General features: G+C 41.9%; 1 protein-coding gene across 1 annotated transcript in view; it reads left to right on the top strand.

Moving 5' to 3' along the window:
• Positions 1 to 20,502, top strand: part of HECW2 (HECT, C2 and WW domain containing E3 ubiquitin protein ligase 2) — a 324,205-nt gene that overhangs the window by 125,122 nt on the left and 178,581 nt on the right. The window contains exon 3 of the mRNA XM_073647864.1: positions 10,617 to 10,932. Coding sequence (XP_073503965.1) covers positions 10,638 to 10,932 — 295 coding nt within the window. The 5' untranslated portion in view covers positions 10,617 to 10,637. The remainder of the gene's footprint in view (positions 1 to 10,616; positions 10,933 to 20,502) is intronic.

Below are 20,502 nucleotides of genomic sequence, written 5' to 3' on the forward strand. Positions count from 1 at the left end.
CTGCTACAGGAGCTTTTATATCATCCCATTCTGAATCCATAGGCCTAATATTCATGCTGTTAGAACCTGCTCGGTTATTCCAGGCATGTGTGTTATTTGTCTGATACACAAAGAAAGAATTCTTTTAAAATCCTGTTTGTAATGGGAGCTGCATGTCAGTGCGGAGAGCGGGGTGGGAGAAGCCTCTTGGATGACCTGTCTCAGTCGCATGGTCTGCGGCTGCCTATTAAATGTTCATCTCTGAATAACTGCAGCATTTCACAATAAAATACACGTGGCTGCAATAAAGGAACCAGACTCGGACCCATTCTGCCTCTTCTTGTAACATAAATCCGGTTCCCTGTAATATGGAGTTGGTCCCCCGTCTGCAGCTATAACAGCTTCCACTCGTCTTGGACGGCTTGCTGCAAGATCTTGGAGGTGTCTGTGAAAATCTTTTCTCATTCATTCTAAAGTGAATTTGTGAGGTCAGAGACTGATGTTTGACAAGAGGGCCGAGCTCACAATGTCCATTCTAGTTTATCCCAAAAGGGTCCTATGGGGTTGAGGACAAGCTCTGGGCCAGTTCTTCCACCCAAATTGACCCAACCATGCTTTTATGGACCTTGCTTTGTGCACAGGAGCGCAGTCATGCTGGAATGGTTTTGATAAAGTTGGAAGCATATAATGGTCTATAATGCCGTGTAATGCTGAAGCATTTTGTTTTGGCTACACTGGAGCTAAGGGGAACTAAGTCTAAGTGGAACTAAGCTCAGGCCATTCCTTGAAACACAGCCCCACAACATTGTGCAAACGTTACAGTTTGCAGTCAGGCTGGTAACATTCTGCTGGCATTCTACAAACCCAGACTTGTTCATCAGACTATCAGAGTGTGAGCCATCAGTCCACTAGCGGCTGCTTTACACCATCCCATTCCACACTTGGCATTGTGCTTGGTGATGTACGGTTTGCATGCAGCTGCCATGAAGCTCCTGGCACCTAGTTTTGTGCTGATAGACATTAGCTACTTTTAGTATTGTACGCTTTAGCACTCCGGGAGCCGCTCTGTAGCTTTTTTTTTTTAAACCTTGTTTTTGAAAATAAAGTTTTCATACATTAATGCGAATATAACTTGAAATCTACATGACTAGGTTGTTATAAGGTGGTAAATACCCTCTGTAGCTTTACGTGGTCTGCCACTTTGTGGTTGAGTTGCCGTGGTTCCTAAATGCGTCCACTTTTCAATAATAATCCCAGTAATCATGGAGTGTTTAGAAGGGCAGACATTTCCCGGACTGACTTGTTACATCCTATTACAGGCCTAGGCTGAAACGCTGTGATTTCTTTAGAACGACCACTCTTTCACAGGTGTTTTGTAAAGCAGACTGCATGGCGTGGAGCTGGATTTTATGAAAAACCTGCATTAATTACTGGTTAAAGCGTACCTCGAGTTTCACAGGAAAATGATTGTGGTACAGGACTGTGCAGTATAATCATTTCTCTAAATCGCTCTATTAGCGATTTATGCTGATAACCTGTACAGACCGCCTGAAGTCTGTGCTGCCAGCTACACTAAACTGCGCAGCGTCCTTCTGCTGCTTGGCTACAGGCTTCAGTACAGGAGCAAGCGTCATAGGGTTTTACAGCACTGCATCCCGCACTGAATACAGCAGCTAAGAGCCACATGGGTATTACCCCCTTCCCAGGCTATAAACATCAGCTGTCCGCTTTCCCTCAGCTGGTTATTAAAATTTCAGGGCATGACACACTATTTTTTCCTTTAATTTATTTATTAAGTAAATACATGTACAATAAGCTACAGATGCAAAGCACTGCTTATATATCTCACTCACAGATTTCTATGTTTAGAAGAATATTTCCTTAGAGGAATTCTCTATGTCAATGATAGTTTTCTATGTAAAAGCTAATGTTAAAAATGCACTGTATACGGATTGCATTCGCATGTCATTTGGATGCTAGGTGTGAAAAATTGCATTGTATTTGCATGAAAAACACATGACACTCGTCCAACTTTTCAGGAACAATATCGGACCGTTTTTTTTTTTTTAATGGTGATTGTGAAGGATCCCCACCGCACTTCCCGCCTGATGTCGCTATTACGTCAGACGGATTATGTGATACGGATCCGCAATTTGCACCAGCGTGACTTTCTGCACCCTTTCAGGGAAACGTAAGGTTAGATTGGTACAGTTCTACACAGGCACTCCCTGTCTTCACGGGTCCAGGAAGGTACCGGGAGTGAAAAGAGGTGGCCCACTCAGTGACTGACATGGCACCACACTCGATCACACCCCTGACAGGCTGAGAGGCCCCTCTCAATGACCCCAGAGCCTTATCAGCCCAGTAGAGCTGCACCAGTTCCTATTAGACATAAGCCCCCGTCCGTAACGGGAATTATATCAGACCAGGAACCAGCCCCGGTAGCATGCGAGTTGAACCGAACAACAGACATGTGGATTCGTGGATCTAGACAAAAGAACAACCAAAGGTTAAATTATATATTTAATCGCATATGCACACTAGACAATATACTATATAATAAGGGTTATACATACATAATGGTCAGAGATGCAAACATAATAGTAGTGGTACAAAAGTATGCAGATATTAAGAGTCAGTTACCAGTCAGATGGAAGGCTTGACTTGCAGGGGAGGGCTGCCACATGGGAGGCTTGTGGTTCCCTCTGTTGCGTGACTTCTTCCACACGATGTGTCGTTGCAACCTCCCAGAGAAAAAGCATTAGGCCAAGAGCTGCAGGAGCTTTTAAGCCCTCTGGGTCAGCCACCCTCCTGCCCCCTGGGCTGGACCTAAATCTCCACCCCTGACCTCTAGCAGCTAGAAACTCCAGAAACTAAGATGGGTCTTAACTCCTTAATGGATGGTCTTGGGGAGCTGGTTTTGGTGTCATCAGATCCAGCCGAGCCCCTGCTACATGTGGAGACTAAACATAGCGGTTTTATGGATTTCTGAATGGCTGCGCTGTGTATCTCCCTATGTGCTAGACTGGGTCGAGACCTAGGTGGACATTCACCATGTCCTCGGGATTTCAGAAATCTATTTGATGTATGGCTAGGACGTAGTATTTCCATAACTCGATATGGAATTCCTATCTGCCTAACTAAAGGAAAAACACATGGCACCAGGCCCTTTGTTCCCAGTGAGCTGACTAGAGGTGTGATATTCATCACTCACAGTCTCTTGACCCCCCTCCTGCAGCTGTTAGGTGTCCTGTTACAACTGCACTCTGAAGGGGGCTTTATAATCTCCTGCCACATAGGATACAATGATTGACATGGAATTATATCTCCAATATTCTTCACAGTGATGGGTATGAGCCCTTAGTAGAAGTGTGGTGGCCTATTTGAGTCACCACACTTATTATTATTCCCTGATAGAAATGCTGGTCAAAACCATGTAGTGCACAGAAAGAGGAAGCTTAAAGGGGTTGTCCATACTACTGATAAAAGTCTGCAGTCACTCGATTTGACTGCAGACTTATAAATTCCGACTGTGCGGTGTGCATGATTCTCTGGTGTTGCCAGTGAGAACTAGCAGTCACATGACCACATGTAAGTGATTTGCATACTTACTGTCACATTCCGACTAGATGTGCTCGGCCTCTTAATGCAAGTGAATTGACAGAGGCTGAGCACGTCTAGTCGGCACATGATCACATGTATGCAAATCACATACTTGCAGTCACATGGCCACTTGCTCTAACCAGCAATACCAGTAAATCCTGACAGTGTGAGCACAGAACACTGTCAGGATTCAGAAGTCCGTGACTGCAGACATAAAATCAAAGACTGGACAACACCTTTAAGACACTAAAAGTAGATATTTGGTTGGGGCCTTAACATACTTACATTGTGTATTTTGCTTTGTGCTTGAGAAAACAATTTCAATCAGTGCTTTCAAACGCTGCTTTTCTAGAAATGTCTCATCAGATACTTCCCACAACTGAAGGTGCTCTAGGCATATGGGTTATACATGCTTTTCTCCATTCAGAACAATAAAGAAAGGATTATTCCCAGCATATGAGTGCACCGCTCCCTGGAAGATGCCAGGCAAGCATCTCTGGAAGAAGATTGGCAGCATTGAGTAGTAAAGTATATAGAATAAATGTTTAATAGAAAGTGCCTAGACAGATGAGAGGCCGCCTGTATACCACGAGGCTCTACACAAAGCAGTGGTGACATCGGCCGCCTCTGCTCCCAGGGCTTGTTGTCTTTTATTCCATCATGTCTTTTCCCTGCTTTTCTGATATTTTTCCCCCAATCTCTTATTTAACTCTTAATGGCCTGCCTATTTTGAGCCTTATGCCACGGACCCACTATCAGTATTTGGTCAGTATTCGGTCAGTATTTTTTCTCAGGAGTGGGAGCCAAAATCAGAGAAAAGGTATAGTAGAAACAAGTGCACCAATTCTGGACCAACTGGATCAGGGGGTTCTGTGCAACCCCCCCACTGATTACTAGATTAGGGGTCCTGATCCTGAAGCTCGGACTTTAAAGGGAACCTGTCAAGTCCCAAAATGCTATTAACCTGCAGATGTGGGGTTAATTTGCAGGATAATTGTTTTCCAAAGCTGCCCGGCTGCTGCACTGAAAGCCGGCTACCTGGAGGAAAAGAACTTTATTCGTCCTGGCAGGCTCAGGCTTTCAGTCATAGAGGCGTAGCGTCAGTCACGGCTTAGTAATAATCTTTATTTTTATATAGCGCTAACATATTCCGCAGCGCTTTACATACATTATTGTCGCTGTCCCCATAGGGGCTCACAATCTAGATTCCCTATCAGTATGTTTTTGGAGTGTGGGAGGAAACTGGAGAACCCGGAGGAAACCCACGCAAACAATGGGAGAACATACAAACTCCTTGCAGATGTTGTCCTTGGTGGGATGTGAACCCAGGACCCCAGCACTGCAAGGTTGTAGTGCTAACCACTGCGCCACCGTGCCACCCATATATAGTATATAGTGAGCTGTGGCTGTAACTACACCCTGACACTGACTGACACCTGGCTCAGCAGTGCATCAATGCCGGGGAATGGTAAAACAGTGACTTTATAAAACCTGCAGCAAGTGGCTCAATAAATGACATTGTGAGAAACAGGGTCTCTGCCCCTACATCATGCTGATCTCAGATATTGGTAGCAAAAATCGAGTGATAGCGTCAGTTTAAAAGGGTTGTCCATGGAGAGACGTGTTTGACCAACGTAATCCGGTGTTGGTGACAAAATACCGATGTCTAAGGGCCTTTACTCCAAAATTTGGCTGATAAGGTCACTTTTACCTTCTATAAAAAGACAAGGACTTAATAGTAGTTCTGTGCTAATGCTTGAAAGAATGCGGGAAAGTGAAGATCATGGCTGACGTCATCTGGATGAAATAACAAGCTCCTACTTGGGTTTCAAAAGACATGAATATAGTTGGTTATCTGGGACCTCACTGTTTTGGAAAGAGCAGGGTTACAACAAAGCGATGGAAGAGCTTCCGAGAAAGCCCGGGGTCACGGATCCTTGACAGCTCCTGTTCTGATCACTAAAAATAATCATTACTTATCCCCCATTAACATCAGATGGCACTCACGAGTAGTAAAGGCTAATGTGTGATGTGCGGCGCAGTGCGCATGGGACGGACACCAATCTAATCTGCATTCTCCTACTTATATTCTTTATTACTTGTTTGTGCAGTAAATTTGTTTCATTTTTGTTTCTTTTAATGTATCCAGTTCTTTCACTGTAACCTGCAGATATGTGGGGCCCGTCAAGAGACTACATCTGTAGTGCTCCGTTATATTTGGAGCCTATGCACAGTGTAATATGGCCCTACTCATGAGCCCTAAGGGGAGAAGAAAATGAAACAAGTTGTGCCACTTACTTTAAATGGCTACCTTGTAAGTCAGTATTTGACCCATTAACAAACTCTGCTAATTACTGAGGGTTTTATCCAAAGCAAACTCCTGTCTACATCATCTGCTTCTGGGAACTCGTCCTTCATCGCTGCAGAGCAGCGTGTGACTGGTTGAGTGATGTAGCTATCTTCACTAGGTGGCAGTAGTGAGATAGTTTTCTGTTTTTCCCATGGAGCGTAGACATCACCCTCATTGGATCTCCTTAACCCCGTACATCTTGATGAGATATTGGTAGCTGGGGAGTTCTGCGGGTGCCATCCACTGCAGGAGCTGGCTGTAATAAACAGCTACATGTGCTGGGACTGGAAAGCTCCAATTTATTTCCGACACAAACCAACTTTTTTTCTACAAATTTTGGATTTTTTTTCTACCACTAAAATAAAAAAACTAAAAACACCTGTGATTTTTGTAATCCTACTATCTTGAAGAATTATATTGCTAGATTTTTTTTAAGACAATGGAGGAATTGGGTTTTTTATTTTCTTTGCAATTTCACTGCACTTAAAAGTTTTCTTCAATTTTTCAGTATAGTATAAGGTAAAATGAATGGTGTCATTCACAACTGACAAGATCATATAGAGGTCTGTGTACATAAAAATAAAAAGTTATTGATATCAGAAGATGGCCACCCAAAAATAGTTTCTATTGGTTTTTGAAGTTTTTTTTGTGCAAAAGTAGTAAAACATATCTAAAACTACATCAATTTGATATCAGAATCTTGTTGACCCACATAATAAAGAATAAAGATAATAAGTCAATTATAAAAAAAATGGTGAATGGTGTTTAGAGGAATAAATAATCTAGACTTGCTATTTTTTGTTGTGGGATTTTTTTTACAATTTTTCTCTCCCAAAAAGTGTAATAAAAAGTGATCAAAAAGCCACATGCACCACAAAGTGATACCACTAAATAGAACAACTTGTCATGCAAGAAATAAGCCCTCACAGCTCTGATGACGGAAAACTGCTAAAGATATAAGTCTCTAGTATGGAGACACAGAAACAAATCCAAGTGCTGTGAAATTGTGAAAAAAACTATTCGGTGATTGTTTTTTTTTTAATTGGTTTTACGTTATACATTGTGTGGTAAAATAACCTTGAGATATATATAGTTCCCCTCATCAGTACAATTATGGTGATATTAAAGTTGCCCAGTTTTTTGTATTATTTTAGTGGCGAAAAAAATAATTGGAAATTTATAAAATAAAAAAAAAAAAATTGTGTCGCCATTTTCCGTAATATCTTCAATTTTTGGTTGATAGGGCTGAATAAATTATTATTTTTTGCAGGGCACGGCTACATTTTTATTGATACTATTTTGGGATAGATATGACATTTTGATCGTTTCTTTCTGCACTTCTTTACACTGTAATTTTGTTGTTTTGCTTTTTCTTTGATTTTGGTTCTTACAGATCAGGTTAACTAGTTTTATATTTTGATCAAACTTTTCTGGACGTGGCGATACCATACATGTGTATTTTTTAATGTCTTTAATTGTAGGGTAAAGGGGGATGATTCAGAATTTTGTCAGAATTTTTTATTTTTTTTTTACTTTGTACTGTATTTGTTAGTGCCTTAAACCAGTGATCGTCTGATTGCTTGTACTATACACAGCAATACCACAGTATTGCATGTAGTAAAAATCACTGACTCCTTTGAAGCCACAGGCTGGGTTTTAGCGGAGCTCCATGATGAATCCCGCCGAGGTCTTCAACAGACCCCCTGGCTGACATAACCCATCATTGACACCGTAACATGATCGCTCGCTTTAGAATAATGCGCCCCCATGCCGGCGTGCTGTTAATGCCGCTGTCACAGATTGACAGCAGCACTTAGAAAGTAAGCATGGCAGGCAGAGCTCCACTCTGACCTTCTGCTGGTAGAGGCAGACCTTGGCATGCAGCCATTATTGGCCAGGTATAAGCGGGCTGAGTCTGTAAGCCTGCTCCATACACCTACTCCCGACTTGGGCTATATATGTACTCCAGATGTTGGGATGGAGTTAATACTCTATACATTCATTTGCAAAAAATTATGGCTCCAGGAACGCAACAATACAGACCACAACTAGTTTGGAGGGAAGGAGTTAAGAAGAGAGAGTGTCCTACCCCCGCCTCCTAAGCCTGCGACACTCTCTTATAAACAGTTTATGTGACTGCTATTCGCACTTGCTGGGTCACACTGCGCTCTACGCCTGAGCCGGAAGTCTCGTTTACATACAGTGGGTACGAAAAGTATTCAGACCCCTTTACATTTTTCACTCTTTGTTTCATTGAAGCCATTTGGTAAATTCTGGAAAAAAAAAGAAATGTAGAAATTTTTGCAAATTTCTTAAAGAAAAACTGAAATATCACATGGTCATAAGTATTCAGACCCTTTCCTCAGTATTGAGTAGAAGCACCCTTTTGAGCTAGTACAGCCATGAGTCTTCACTATTGTGTATATATTGTTATTTTTGGTTTGCTGTGGTGTGAATGAGGTGCAGTAAGGGTGTGACTGTAAGGTAAGGCAGTGGGACCTGTAGGTTAGTATTAGTTTCCGATTGTAGATACGTTGTGTGTTAATTATATTTAGGCTTAGTGTTTTGTGTTTATAGCGGTTTTATTGTATATAATCTTGTATATAGGACGGCGTGTTTTATATGTATATAGGACAGTGTGAACGTTGTGTGGGATTGTATATAGTAGTATGAATGAAGCTGGGCCGATGGTTTTATGGGTTTTTATAATATTAATTTATTGTTTATAAAAAAAAAAGTATATGTATATATTCCTGTGGTGATGGTTATTTTGTTTCTTTAATTTTCAATTTTTTTTTTTTGTTCCCTCAGTAGGTCGAATCTTCTCCCCTTTCTGTTTGATTTATTTTGCTTCTATTTTCTGTGATTTGTCGGGTTTTTGTCGTCTTGTTTTGTTCTGCAGTTTTGTTCTCGTGTTTTGTGTCCTGTAGTGTATTCTTCTATAAATAAAAAAAGACCTACAGCCATTAGTCTTTTTGGGAATGCTGCAACAAGTTTTTCACACCTGGATTTGGGGATCCTCTGCCATTTTTCCTTGCAGATCCTCTCCAGTTCCGTCAGGTTGGATGGTGAACGTTGGTGGGCAGCCATTTTCAGGCCTCGCCAGAGATGCTCAATTGGGTTTAGGTCAGGTTTCTGGCTGGGTCAGTCAAGAATGGTCACAGAATTGTTCTGAAGCCACTCCTTTGTTATTTTAGCTTTGTGCTTAGGGTCATTGTCTTGTTGGAAGGTGAACCTTCGCATTTATGTTTCCTTCAATTGCAACCAGTCGTCCTGTCCCTGCAGCTGAAAAACACCCCCATATCATGATGGTTCCACCACCATGTTTCACTGTTGGGATTGTATTGGGCAGGTGATGAGCAGTGCCTGGTTTCCTCTGCACATACTGCTTATAATTATCACCAAAAAGTTCTATCTTCGTCTCATCAGACCAGAGAATCTTATTTCTCATAGTCTGCGAGTCCTTCATGTGTTTTTGAGCAAACTCTATGCGGGCTTTCATGTCTTGCACTGAGGAGAGGCTTCTGTCGGGCCACTCTGCCATAAAGGCCCGACTGGTGGAGGGCTACACTGATAGTTGACTTTGTGGAACTTTCTCCCATCTTCCTACTGCATCTCTGGAGTCCAGCCACAGTGATCTTGGGGTTCTTCTTTACCTCTCTCACCAAGGCTCTTCTCCCACGATTGCTCAGTTTGGATGGACGGCCAGGACTAGGAAGACTTCTGGTGGTCCCAAACGTCTTCCATTTAAAGATTATGGAGGCCACTGTGCTCTTAGGAACCCTGAGTAATGCAGAAATTCTTTTGTAACCTTGGCCAGATCTGTGCCTTGCCACAATTCTGTCTCTGAGCTCCTTGGGCAGTTCCCTTGAGCTCATGATTCTCATTTGGTCTGACATGCACTGTGATCTGTGAGGTCTTATATAGACAGGTGTGTGCCTTTCTAAATCAAGTCCTATCAGTTTAATTAAACACAGCTGGACTCCAATGAAGGAGTAGAACCATCTCAAGGAGGATCACAAGGAAATGGACAGCATGTGGCTTAAATATGAGTGTCTGAGCAAAGGGTCTGAATACTTATGACCATGTGATATTTCAGTTTTTCTATTTTAATAAATTTGCAAAAATTTCTACATTTCTGTTTTTTCAGTCAAGATGGGGTGCAGAGTGTACTTTAATGAGAAAAAAATGAACTTTTTAGAATTTACCAAATGGCTGCAATGAAACAAAGAGTGAAAGATTTAAAGGGGTCTGAATACTTTCCGTTCCCACTGTATAAGTCTATGTAGCCTTGTTCTGACGCTCCATAGACCTACATTGTACAAGCCACTCCCCAGTGCGAGCCGGCAATTCGGAATAGCCGTCACGTGAGTGAAAAGATGACCGGAGCGGCACTGGATGCCGGGGAAGACTTCAGTTGGTAAGAATATTAATGCACTTGCACTATATTGCATACACATTTACACAGGTTTAGCTAATAACAATGTTAATGTGCATGTTCCTTTAAATCCTGTTGTTACAAAATTAAAATAAAAAATGTATTGTTTCCTCCTTTATACAACCAATGATTACTATTTCACGTGGCAATATAGAGTTATCTTGTTCATTTCTCTATATCGGCTAATATTGTGACTGTAATGACTAAAATGCTGATTATTTTGGTTGTTTTGTTTGGACATTTCAGACCTTTGAGACTTCGTTCTGTATGATGGCCAGCTCTGCTCGGGATCATCTACTTTTTGTTCGAAGGCGCACCCCTCAGCTACGATATACTTTAAGCCCAGAAAATCTTCAAAGTTTTGCATCTCAAAGCACAATGACAGAGAACTTGAACTTTCAGCGGGCCAACAGTGACACTGACCTGGTGACTTCTGACAGCCGGTCCAGTCTGACAGCCAGCATGTATGAATACGTCTTGGGGCACTCGCAGCCCCTTATCATCTTTTGGGATATAAAAGAAGAAGTGGATCCCACAGACTGGATTGGCCTTTATCACATTGGTAAGTGTAAAGGTGTATTTCATTTTTTTTACAGTGTTGAAAATTACAAAAATTAAAAACCTTGATCTGCGGAATATGTTGGCTCTATATAAATAAAGTAATTATTATTAAAATTATTATATAGAGCTTTTATTTAGAATCACCAAGAGCAATGATAGAGAACAACATTTGAAAAGTTGCATTTTAGAAGTGATTTTTTTTTATTTCTAATCATGGCACTGCCCTGAGGATGCAAAGTCACAGTATCATTCCACCATTGGCTGGTGTGGACATATGACACGGCGTCTAAAGCAGACATTACATTAATACCTGAAAGTAGCTTGGGGCTGTTGAAACTGTAAAATGTTTTATATTCCTATATTTTTCCATTCTTAAAGGGAATCTGTCAGTAGCATCACCCCTCCTAGGCCGTCTATATGGGCATGCAGGTTACAGGAAGCTGAATACAATGATACCTTGATATCTGTGATCTGATGTCTTATTCCAGAGAAATCCACATTTTTCTTATATGTAAATGAGCTGTTCTGGACTATGGGCCGGACGACACTGATCTGCATGAGAATCTGCCTCTATAGATTATTTTACGTGAAAGGGGGGAAGATACCAGTGTGAGACATGTAATGACTGAAACTTTGCTCTCAAAATCACACACAGCTCTCCAATAAAATCAGAGCTGTACAGTTAAGTAGAGCTGACACAGTACAGCAGAAGTGAAGTTTGTCTCATTACAAACATTTGCAGTTGTCCTCTCACAGTACTTCAGTTTCCATCTCTGAGGCAGCCAGTGTGGGGGAAGGCCAGTACAGCACAGCTAACAGCGCTGTGAGAAGACAACTACAAATGTGTTTGTTGTGTTGGTAATGAAGGTTCAACACTGATGTACTGTATTGCTTATAATCAAGCACAACTCTGCAGCATGGCTCACAGCACTATGAGAAAACAAATGCTGCTGCAAATATTTGTAATGAGACGAGGTAGAACTCTGCTGTACTGTGTTAGTTCTGATCTCCCTGCAGAGCTGTGTGTGATTATGATTGCAAAGTGTCAGTCATTACATGTCTCACACTGGTAACGCTCCCTTTTAGTTATCTCTGGAGGCAGATTCTCAGGGAGATCAGTGTCCGGCCCACAGTCATGAACAGCTCATTTACATATAAGAAAAACGTGGATCTCTCTGGAATAAGGCATAAGATCGCAGATATCAAGGTATCATTTTGTTCAACTTTCTAAGACCTGCATAGCCATATAGACGACTTAAAAGGATTGATTTAATTTATAGATGCTCTTAAATTCACCACTGAAGCTCCTCATATTCTTGTTTTAAAGGGAAGCTGTCAGCTGCTTTTTGCTATTTAATATGAGAGTTGAAAGGGCAAGGCCCTAGAACCTGATTCCAGGAATGTGTTACTTGCTCAGCAGCTTATTGTAGTTTCAATATGATAAGTGTTTTATTAGTAGGAGATTATCAATATAGGACTAGGTGTCACATGCAAGTCAGTCCAGCTAATCTGTGTAACCCCGCCACTGATTGGCAGCTTGCTGACAATGCACAGTGTACACAGGAAGCTGCCAGTTGGGTGTGGGTGGGGTTATACAGAGCTCAGCATTCTGACCACTGCTACATCTACAGCAGAGAAAATGGATTCTATGAAAACTACACCAAGCAGCCCTGTAAGTGATGCATTGCTGGAATCAGGGTCTCTGCCCCTACATCATGCAGCTCTCAGATTGCATAGCAAAAAGCTGCTGACAGATTCCCTTTAAAGGGAATTTGTCACGTGAATAAATGCTATTAACCTGCAGATTTAGGCTTAATCTTCAGGTTAATAGTGTTCTGAACCTGTACGGCGCCTGCACTTAGGGTTTCAGTCCTAGGGGCGACGCCGGTTCAGTCACTGCTCTGTGTATAGAGAGCAGCAGCTATAACCGCACCCCCAGCCCTGACTGACAGCAGCCTCTAATGTTGAGCTGCTGTCAGTCAGTGCTGAAGGTACGATTACAGCTCTATACGCAGAGCCGTGACTGAACCTGTGCTGCCGCCACCCCTATGACTGAAACCGGACTGCTATAGGGAGGAATAAAGTTCATTTCCTCCCTGCAGCGGCGGACAAAGTGCCGGCACCAGGCGGCTTCAAAACGCTATTAACCTGCAGATTAACCCCACAGTTTCAGGTTAATAGCGTTTTTTTCATGTGACAGGTTCCCTTTAACACAGAATCGTAAAGTTTGGTTTATTGTAGTCACTTTTTTTCCTCGTGGCCACATCACTATTCTGATGCTACTAGTAGAACCATGCAAGTTTATTAACCGGACATCATTGTTCAATGGATCTTCTTCTATCTCTGGAGAATTCTTATTTCGCTGTGTTCAGTCTCCTCCTCCTTGGACATACTGTGTCGCTATCTACTAAGAATTGTGTATATGTTTCACTCAATGGGTGAGTCCTGAATCCGTTCTCCGAAATCCATTTATCGATGCATATAAGAAGGATGTGTATATCACCCATGTGCTGTATATTACAAGACGTTATTCAAAGAGCAAAGGAAACTGGGGTAACGTAACTAATAAAGGCCTCCAATCTGCAAAGTGCTCAGTGGATAATTGGTATATACTGTATTAAGGAGCTGCTGTGCACACGCCGGGCCCAATTCATTAAAGCTTTCACAGCAGTTTTCTGGCGCAAATGGCTTTAAAAAGTTGCATAATTTTGGTGCAATGCGAGGCTGCGCTAAAATGTTGTGACTTTTGGCATTCTCACGACATTTTGAACCAGCTCTGGCAAAGTGTGCGTAGCTGGGGCGGGAGGGGTGCGTAGCGACCACAGCTCATCAAATTCGTGACGAGCGGCGGCATTCGCTACTCCACAAATCTTACTCCTGCGGAGACTGGAGTGGGATTAGTCATGAGGTGCACGGCACTCGTTGCATACGCCTCTTCATGAATCAGGAGCGTCAGACCCCAGCACACCTCCACATCTAGAGTGGTGTGAACAACGCCGGCCTTGATGAATCAGGCCCCATATTCATATGTAAAGTAATATAGTAATCTACAAAATGCAAGTCATTTCTCTATTACTTTATCAGACCCTATTGTTTCACCTTGGGGATCAGAATGCACAGTGATCCCAGAACAATGTCACATACTAGATAAATATGCATACATTTTATTTTATTTCTGCTTATTCATACATTTTATTTTATTGGCATAAAAGAAAAGGAATCCAAAAACATATCCAAGGTCTAAGGGGCTTTCTTTCAGCATCCATTGGGCTGGTTTTTGTCAGTGTGCTGCAAAAATTGGTATGGAAAAAACTTGTATTAGACCATAATATTCCAAGGAACAGAATCCAGTAATAAAAATGTATTCTGCGCTGTATACATATTCTTTACAATGGGACCCCATAGGTGCATTTGGGTTATTAGGTCCTCCATTTAATATACAGGTGAGAAGTTTTTCTTAAGCCCCCATACACATTAGACTAATGTCGGCCAAATCTGCCAAAATCGATGGGTTCAGGCAACAGTCTAATATTGTCAATGGACCATTATATTTTTTCTAATAAATGAGCTAGGAGGTCCAGTTGCTCAGTGCCAAAGGCATTTGTCACTCAGTTTGCTGACATCTTGAGTGTGGATATTTTAATCTATTTATTTCTAGTGATTAGAGGATAAGATATCTACAGTACATCTTAGTACATGATGGCATAAGTGGCAGGTAGGAAATATGCACTTTCTTTTTTTTTTTGACAGAAAAATAATGTTTGGTTATTTTTTGTGTTTTTAACAATACTTGATTGAAAATTACATGAGAGTACTGGGATTTATAAAGGGATCAGTCACCTGGTTTTTACTGCGCCATAAATGGGTAGCATTGTAGAACACCTTTCACCAAATTTTTCATATTGAAAAGTATTTGGCATCTAATTAGTTAATTTTTGTTAAGTCAAAGTGAGTGTTATCACACAGTTTTCACTGGAGTCCTGTACTTCTTCCCCTTCATGATACTGACTAATCATAAGCCGGCTGAAACGTACAGGGGGATGAAGAACACGCCTCAGTGTGTGAGTTGTAATTATACAGCTCTGATCTCCTGGTCTAACCTGCTGCAAGCGTTGGTGAGGTGGGGAGTGGGGCAGTGCAGCTGAGGTTAGCTGTTCCACATTACAGCTCTCCTCCTTTCATAGCATTGACACTTCTGCTATACTGCCCCTCCCCCACAGAGATTTTTCTCTCACATTACCTCATCTGTGGGGGAAATTTGGGAGGCCCCCATACTCATTAAATTGTCAACCGATCCCTCCAATTGGCAGGTCCAGTCTATGTTAGTCTAATAGGCATAGGAGCCTTAATGAGTTCCTGCTATGTAGTCCTCCATATTCATAAGCTCTGGCTATCATCGACATGGACTATTGATATGCTGCTTTCTGGCTATGCACAGTATACACAGAAAGCTGCCCATCAGTGGTTTGGGTGGGGTTATACAGAGCTCAGTCTTTAGAGAACTGGTAGATCTGCAGCAGAGAAAACATTGATTTTATCAAAACTACAGCAAGCAGCTTAGTAAATGATGCATTGCTAGAAACGGTGTCTCAGACCCTACATCATTCTGCTCTCAAACTTGGAAGCATAAACCTGATGATAGATTCCCTTTAAATTGTAACAGGAGTATACTTTCAGAAAGTATATGGGTATAGAGGTTAAAAAAGCACCCCCATCAAACTTTTTATCCTCTTAATATCATGCATTCATCATATTATATAACACTGTGTACTGACAATTGCTCATTTTTCCTTTCTACCCAGTTAATTCTTCTCTTTTCTCTGCTCTGTCAAAACAGGAAGTTGCTTGTCCCTGCATGACCCTATTCCCCTCTTCAGCTCTTGACCCAGCTGCTCCCTCCTCCCCCTACCAGGGACTTTTGCAGTGACTTATGACTTGTGCAGAGAAAATTGACCTTATTTTTCTACATAGAGCTTAGAAGGATTCAGCTAGTCAGTTTTTAATCATGTGCTGTAATAGAGCTAATGGAAAAGAGAAGAATTAGCTGGGTAGAAGGAAAAATGAGCAATTGTAAGTACACGGTGCTATATAATATGATGACTGCAATACAGTAAGAGGATAAAAACTTTGATGGGAGGAGAAGGAGTGCTTCTTTAAGAATTGTCTTAGCTGGTAAATGGTTGAAACTGGTTTAAAGAACACTTGATATAGGGATGCTTTCACACTGATCAGGAAATCGGGAAGCAATCCCAGAACAAAAAAAGAAGGGAACATCCTAAAAAAATGGTCACCAGTGTGCCTTATTACATGTAATGTTGCAACTGTTCTAAATAATTCTCCTATTTTCACATAATGTTATATGTATTTGCTATACCTGAGGCAATGCTATTATTTATTTAGCAGTAATAAAATCCATTAAGCAGGAGGACGACTTATTCTTAAGACGCACACATTTTACTGCAACCTTTGAAGTAATGTATTTGACATATAGCATAAAACATCTTTGTAAAAATGTTGCCTAGAGATACTCAGTTAATGCATAAAGCATCTTTATTACTAAATCTCCTCTATGCTGCCCGCCGCAAGTCTGTCGCTCCATTAATGCTTTAATAAGAGCTGCTCCATCCCCTAACTCATTTATGGTATACAGTTCACTAAACCCTTATAGACTGTACCTGTATTTAGTGCTGGATGATATACCTGTTTGTCTTCTATACTTCTGGTGTATAATTATACATGCACAGCTGCCAGAATAAATTAATCAGCCCGTATTATATCCATGAGGCTGTAAGCTTCTAATCCCACTTCTACTATTTATGTGCCACTGGCATATATTACATTTTATACAGTAGACAAACGCTCTGTTATTATCTTCTCATCAAACCCTCATAAGGTAACCTAAGGGCAGTGTCTGGTTTATAGAAATGATCACCTATACAATGGACCCACACCGATCAGCAGAACGGGGACTTTTCCAAAATACCATGGCATTGCGCATGCCCGATCGGCGCCTCATTTATCCTCTGTGTCTTGCAGAAAAAAAGAGCGCAGCACTCAGCAGCCCCATAGGGAATGAATGGAGCAGTGGTTGATCAGGCGCACTGCCACTCCATTCTAAGGCTGTGTTCACATGTGCAGTAATGATCCCTTAGAACAGATGCAGCAGTAATCCATTGGCAAAAAAAAATAGTGCAGACACAACTTTTTAGTCCATTTTTAAAAAACTGATCTCTGCTGGATCTATGGAAAAAGGATACGTTAATTAGCCAACCACTTTCTTCCATTTGTAATGGATCCAGTAATCAAAAAATGGATCCTTTACAAATAAAAGAAAAACGGATGGCTAATTAATGGGTCCGTTTTCCAAAGACTTCAGTGTCCAAAAAACAGATCAAGAGATCAGTTTTTTAAAAACAGACTAAAAAGTTGTGTCTGCATAACTTTTTTGCCAATGGATTACTGCTGCAGTTCTAATGGATGATGACTACTGGACATTTGAGCTTAGCCTAACAGGGAAAACAGTTCCCTGTTCTGCTGATCAGTGCAGGTCCCAGCAGTTGAACCCTCACCAATAAACACTTTATCACCTATCTTTGAATAAGTGATAACTTGTCTTTACCGGACAATCCCTTTAAAACCTAAGGCTGTGTGCCCACGATGCGGATTTAATGTGTTTCCGCGGCAGCATTTCCACCGCGAAAACGCATTAAAAATGCTTGTTAAGTTGTCCACCATGTTTCCCAATGATAATCCACATGTGCTGTGCACATGCTGCGGAAATTTCCGCAGCGGATTATCATTGCGGAAAAATCCGCAGCACAACCATTTATTGTGCGTAATCGCCGCCATTGACTTTCATTGAACCTCATAACATCCGCATGTATACATGTATGTATGCGGATGTTATGCGGTTCAATGCGCGGATGGTACCCAGGTCTGGAGAAGAGGAGATTCTCCTCCAGACCCGGGTACCATTAGTAAAAAAAAGAATTAAAATGTAAAATATTACAAAAAAACCATTATACTTACCTCTCCGGCAGCCCCTGGTCTCCTCTCCGGTCACGTGCTCTGTCCTCGGCGTCCCGAAAGGACCTGCAGTGACGTCATTTAGTCATGTGATGGTCACGCGACCACTTACGTCAGCGGTCGCTTGACCTGTCAGCTGACTAAATGACTTCACCGCAGGTCCTTTCTGAACACCGCGGGACGCCGAGGACAAAGGACGCCACCGGAGAGGTAAGTATAATGTTTTTATTTTTTTATTTTTTACGTTTTAATTCTTTTTTTTACTATTGATGTTGCATTTAAAGCAGCATAAGTTGGTTGCACAATATAAATCCATGCCAATTGCATGGATTTATATTGTGTGACCAACTTGTCAAGCACTTTTCCAAGTGATGCTCATAATTGCTTGGAAAAGCGTTTGAAAAAACGAATGCGAAAATGCATGCAAAAACGCTTAAAAAACGCTTCTCCCTGGCAGGAAAAATGCATGTAAAATCCTTTCGTTTTTTCTGCAAGGGAGAGGCAGAAGCGCTCAGGAAAAATCCGCATGAATTCAGCATTGTGGGCACATAGCCTTAATGTTAGGGTATGTGCACACGTTCAGGATTTGAAGCCCACATTTCCTGAGTGTTTTTGCCGCTCCCTGGCAGAAAAAAAACACATGCTGATTTACATGCTTTTTTTGAGCATCAATGAATGCTTTTTGGAGCTAAATTAAGTTATTTGGTGGGACATTGTTTAAGCTCTTGGATTACCATAAGAATTGGGGTGAGTATGTTATTTCATTTAAATTATTAAATAATAGGTCTGTTGTATTTCAAATAAAGTGTTTACACTGTGTCTGTTTGTTTCTTTACTTAGTTTGGTCATGAAAAGGTCTGATTGACACCTTGACATCACCAAACAAAAGAGCTGGGTGTCAGCTAACATGGTCCCTGGCCATTAAATGACATCTCACAGCTGGTTCGTTAGCCGCTACGTCCCCACGAACAACACAGCAGCGCTTTGGACACAACATGTTTATGTTGCCTCCAAAACGCAGTGTTCTAATGCCGCACTTTTGTTGTCGGTACTTGTGAATCCACCTCGGAAGTGCACCAAAAACGCTAGGTAATCCACCTGCCAGCTAATGAAATAACAATCCTGATGTGCTGTGCACATGATGCAGAATTTTCCGCTCAGGATTGTCATTGCGTTTAAATACGCAGCATGTCCATTCTTTGTAGCTGTTCAGCAGCGCAAAAACGCTCAAAGAATGGTACTCGGGCCGGGGAAGAAGACTACTTTTCCCATCAGTCGACCGCAGCTCCCACTGATAACAGCGAGATCGGCGCGGCTGAGGGGAGAAGTAGTCTCCTCAGCCGAGCTGGGGCTGTGCGCAGTGGAAAAAAAAAAAAAAAGCAAAAATCTATTTAAAATAAAAAACACCTTTTATCCTCACCTCTCTGGCGTCCCCCAGTGTTCCGTCGTCTTCCTGATGTCCCCCGGCGATGCGATCATCCCGGTGGCCGGCCGTACACAGATGGGAGCACGCTGCTGGATGAGATCACGGGAGTTCATCAGATGAAGATCAGCTGAGAACTCTGGGACCTCACTTTACGGCTCAGTACTGATACTGTATGAGGTCACCAGAGCTGATCTTCAGCTGATGAACTCACCTGACCTCAGCCTGCAGCAGAGCAATGTACACTGACAGGAATGACTTTACACTCCTGTCAGTGTACAGTGCTGTCTTCTACAGCAGTCATTCAGTGATTGATGTGACTGCTGTAGAAGTGACCCGGATCGCCGAGGGACAATCTGGATTGCATCATGTTTGCGGACAGGTGAGGGATATTGTTGTTTTTTATTTATTTTATTTTTTTTCAGGAGACGAGCGTCAGGGATTGAGAGAACAATAAAAAAAAAAAAAATTAAAACCTTGTGTAATTTTATTTCAATAAAATACTTTATTCTGGCCGTGTCTTTTTTGAAAAAGCGTTGAAAACTTAACTACAGGGTTAGTAATGGGGTCGTCTTATAGCCTCCTCTCCATTACTAACCTGGGCTTCATGTCAGCTGCCAATACAAGGCTGACATGAACCCCAACCCCATTACCTCACTCGTCACTCCTACACGACAGTGGGAAGAGTGGAGGCTTATGGATGCGCCATTTCTGGGACTGCTAAGAGGAGATCTTATTAGCGGAGGGGGCTAGAATCCATGACCCCTTCCCTGGCTATTAATATCAGCCCGCAGCTGTCTGTTTAGCCTTTTCTGGTTAGATTTTATAGGGGGACCCTACATCAATGTTTTTCTGGGGTCCCCCTGTAATCTGGCCAGTAAAGGCTAAGCAAATAGCTGCCAGCTGTCATTAATAGCCAGGGAACATTTTTGGCTAATGGTCCCTTCCCCGGCTACTAATATCAGCCCCCAGTGGTCGGCTTTCCCTCTGCTGGTTATGAAAATGATACAGGAGCCATGCCATTTTTTTTTTTTTTAAATTTGGCTACGTGCTCATGATCCGGACGTAGCAGTGCTTTGGATGCAGCATATTTTTGCTGCGTCCGAAATGCTACGTTCTATT

The sequence above is a fragment of the Phyllobates terribilis genome, unplaced genomic scaffold (assembly GCF_046119375.1).
Source record: "Phyllobates terribilis strain yellow unplaced genomic scaffold, ASM4611937v1 Scaffold_9__5_contigs__length_417890890, whole genome shotgun sequence".
Classification (NCBI taxonomy): domain Eukaryota; kingdom Metazoa; phylum Chordata; class Amphibia; order Anura; family Dendrobatidae; genus Phyllobates; species Phyllobates terribilis.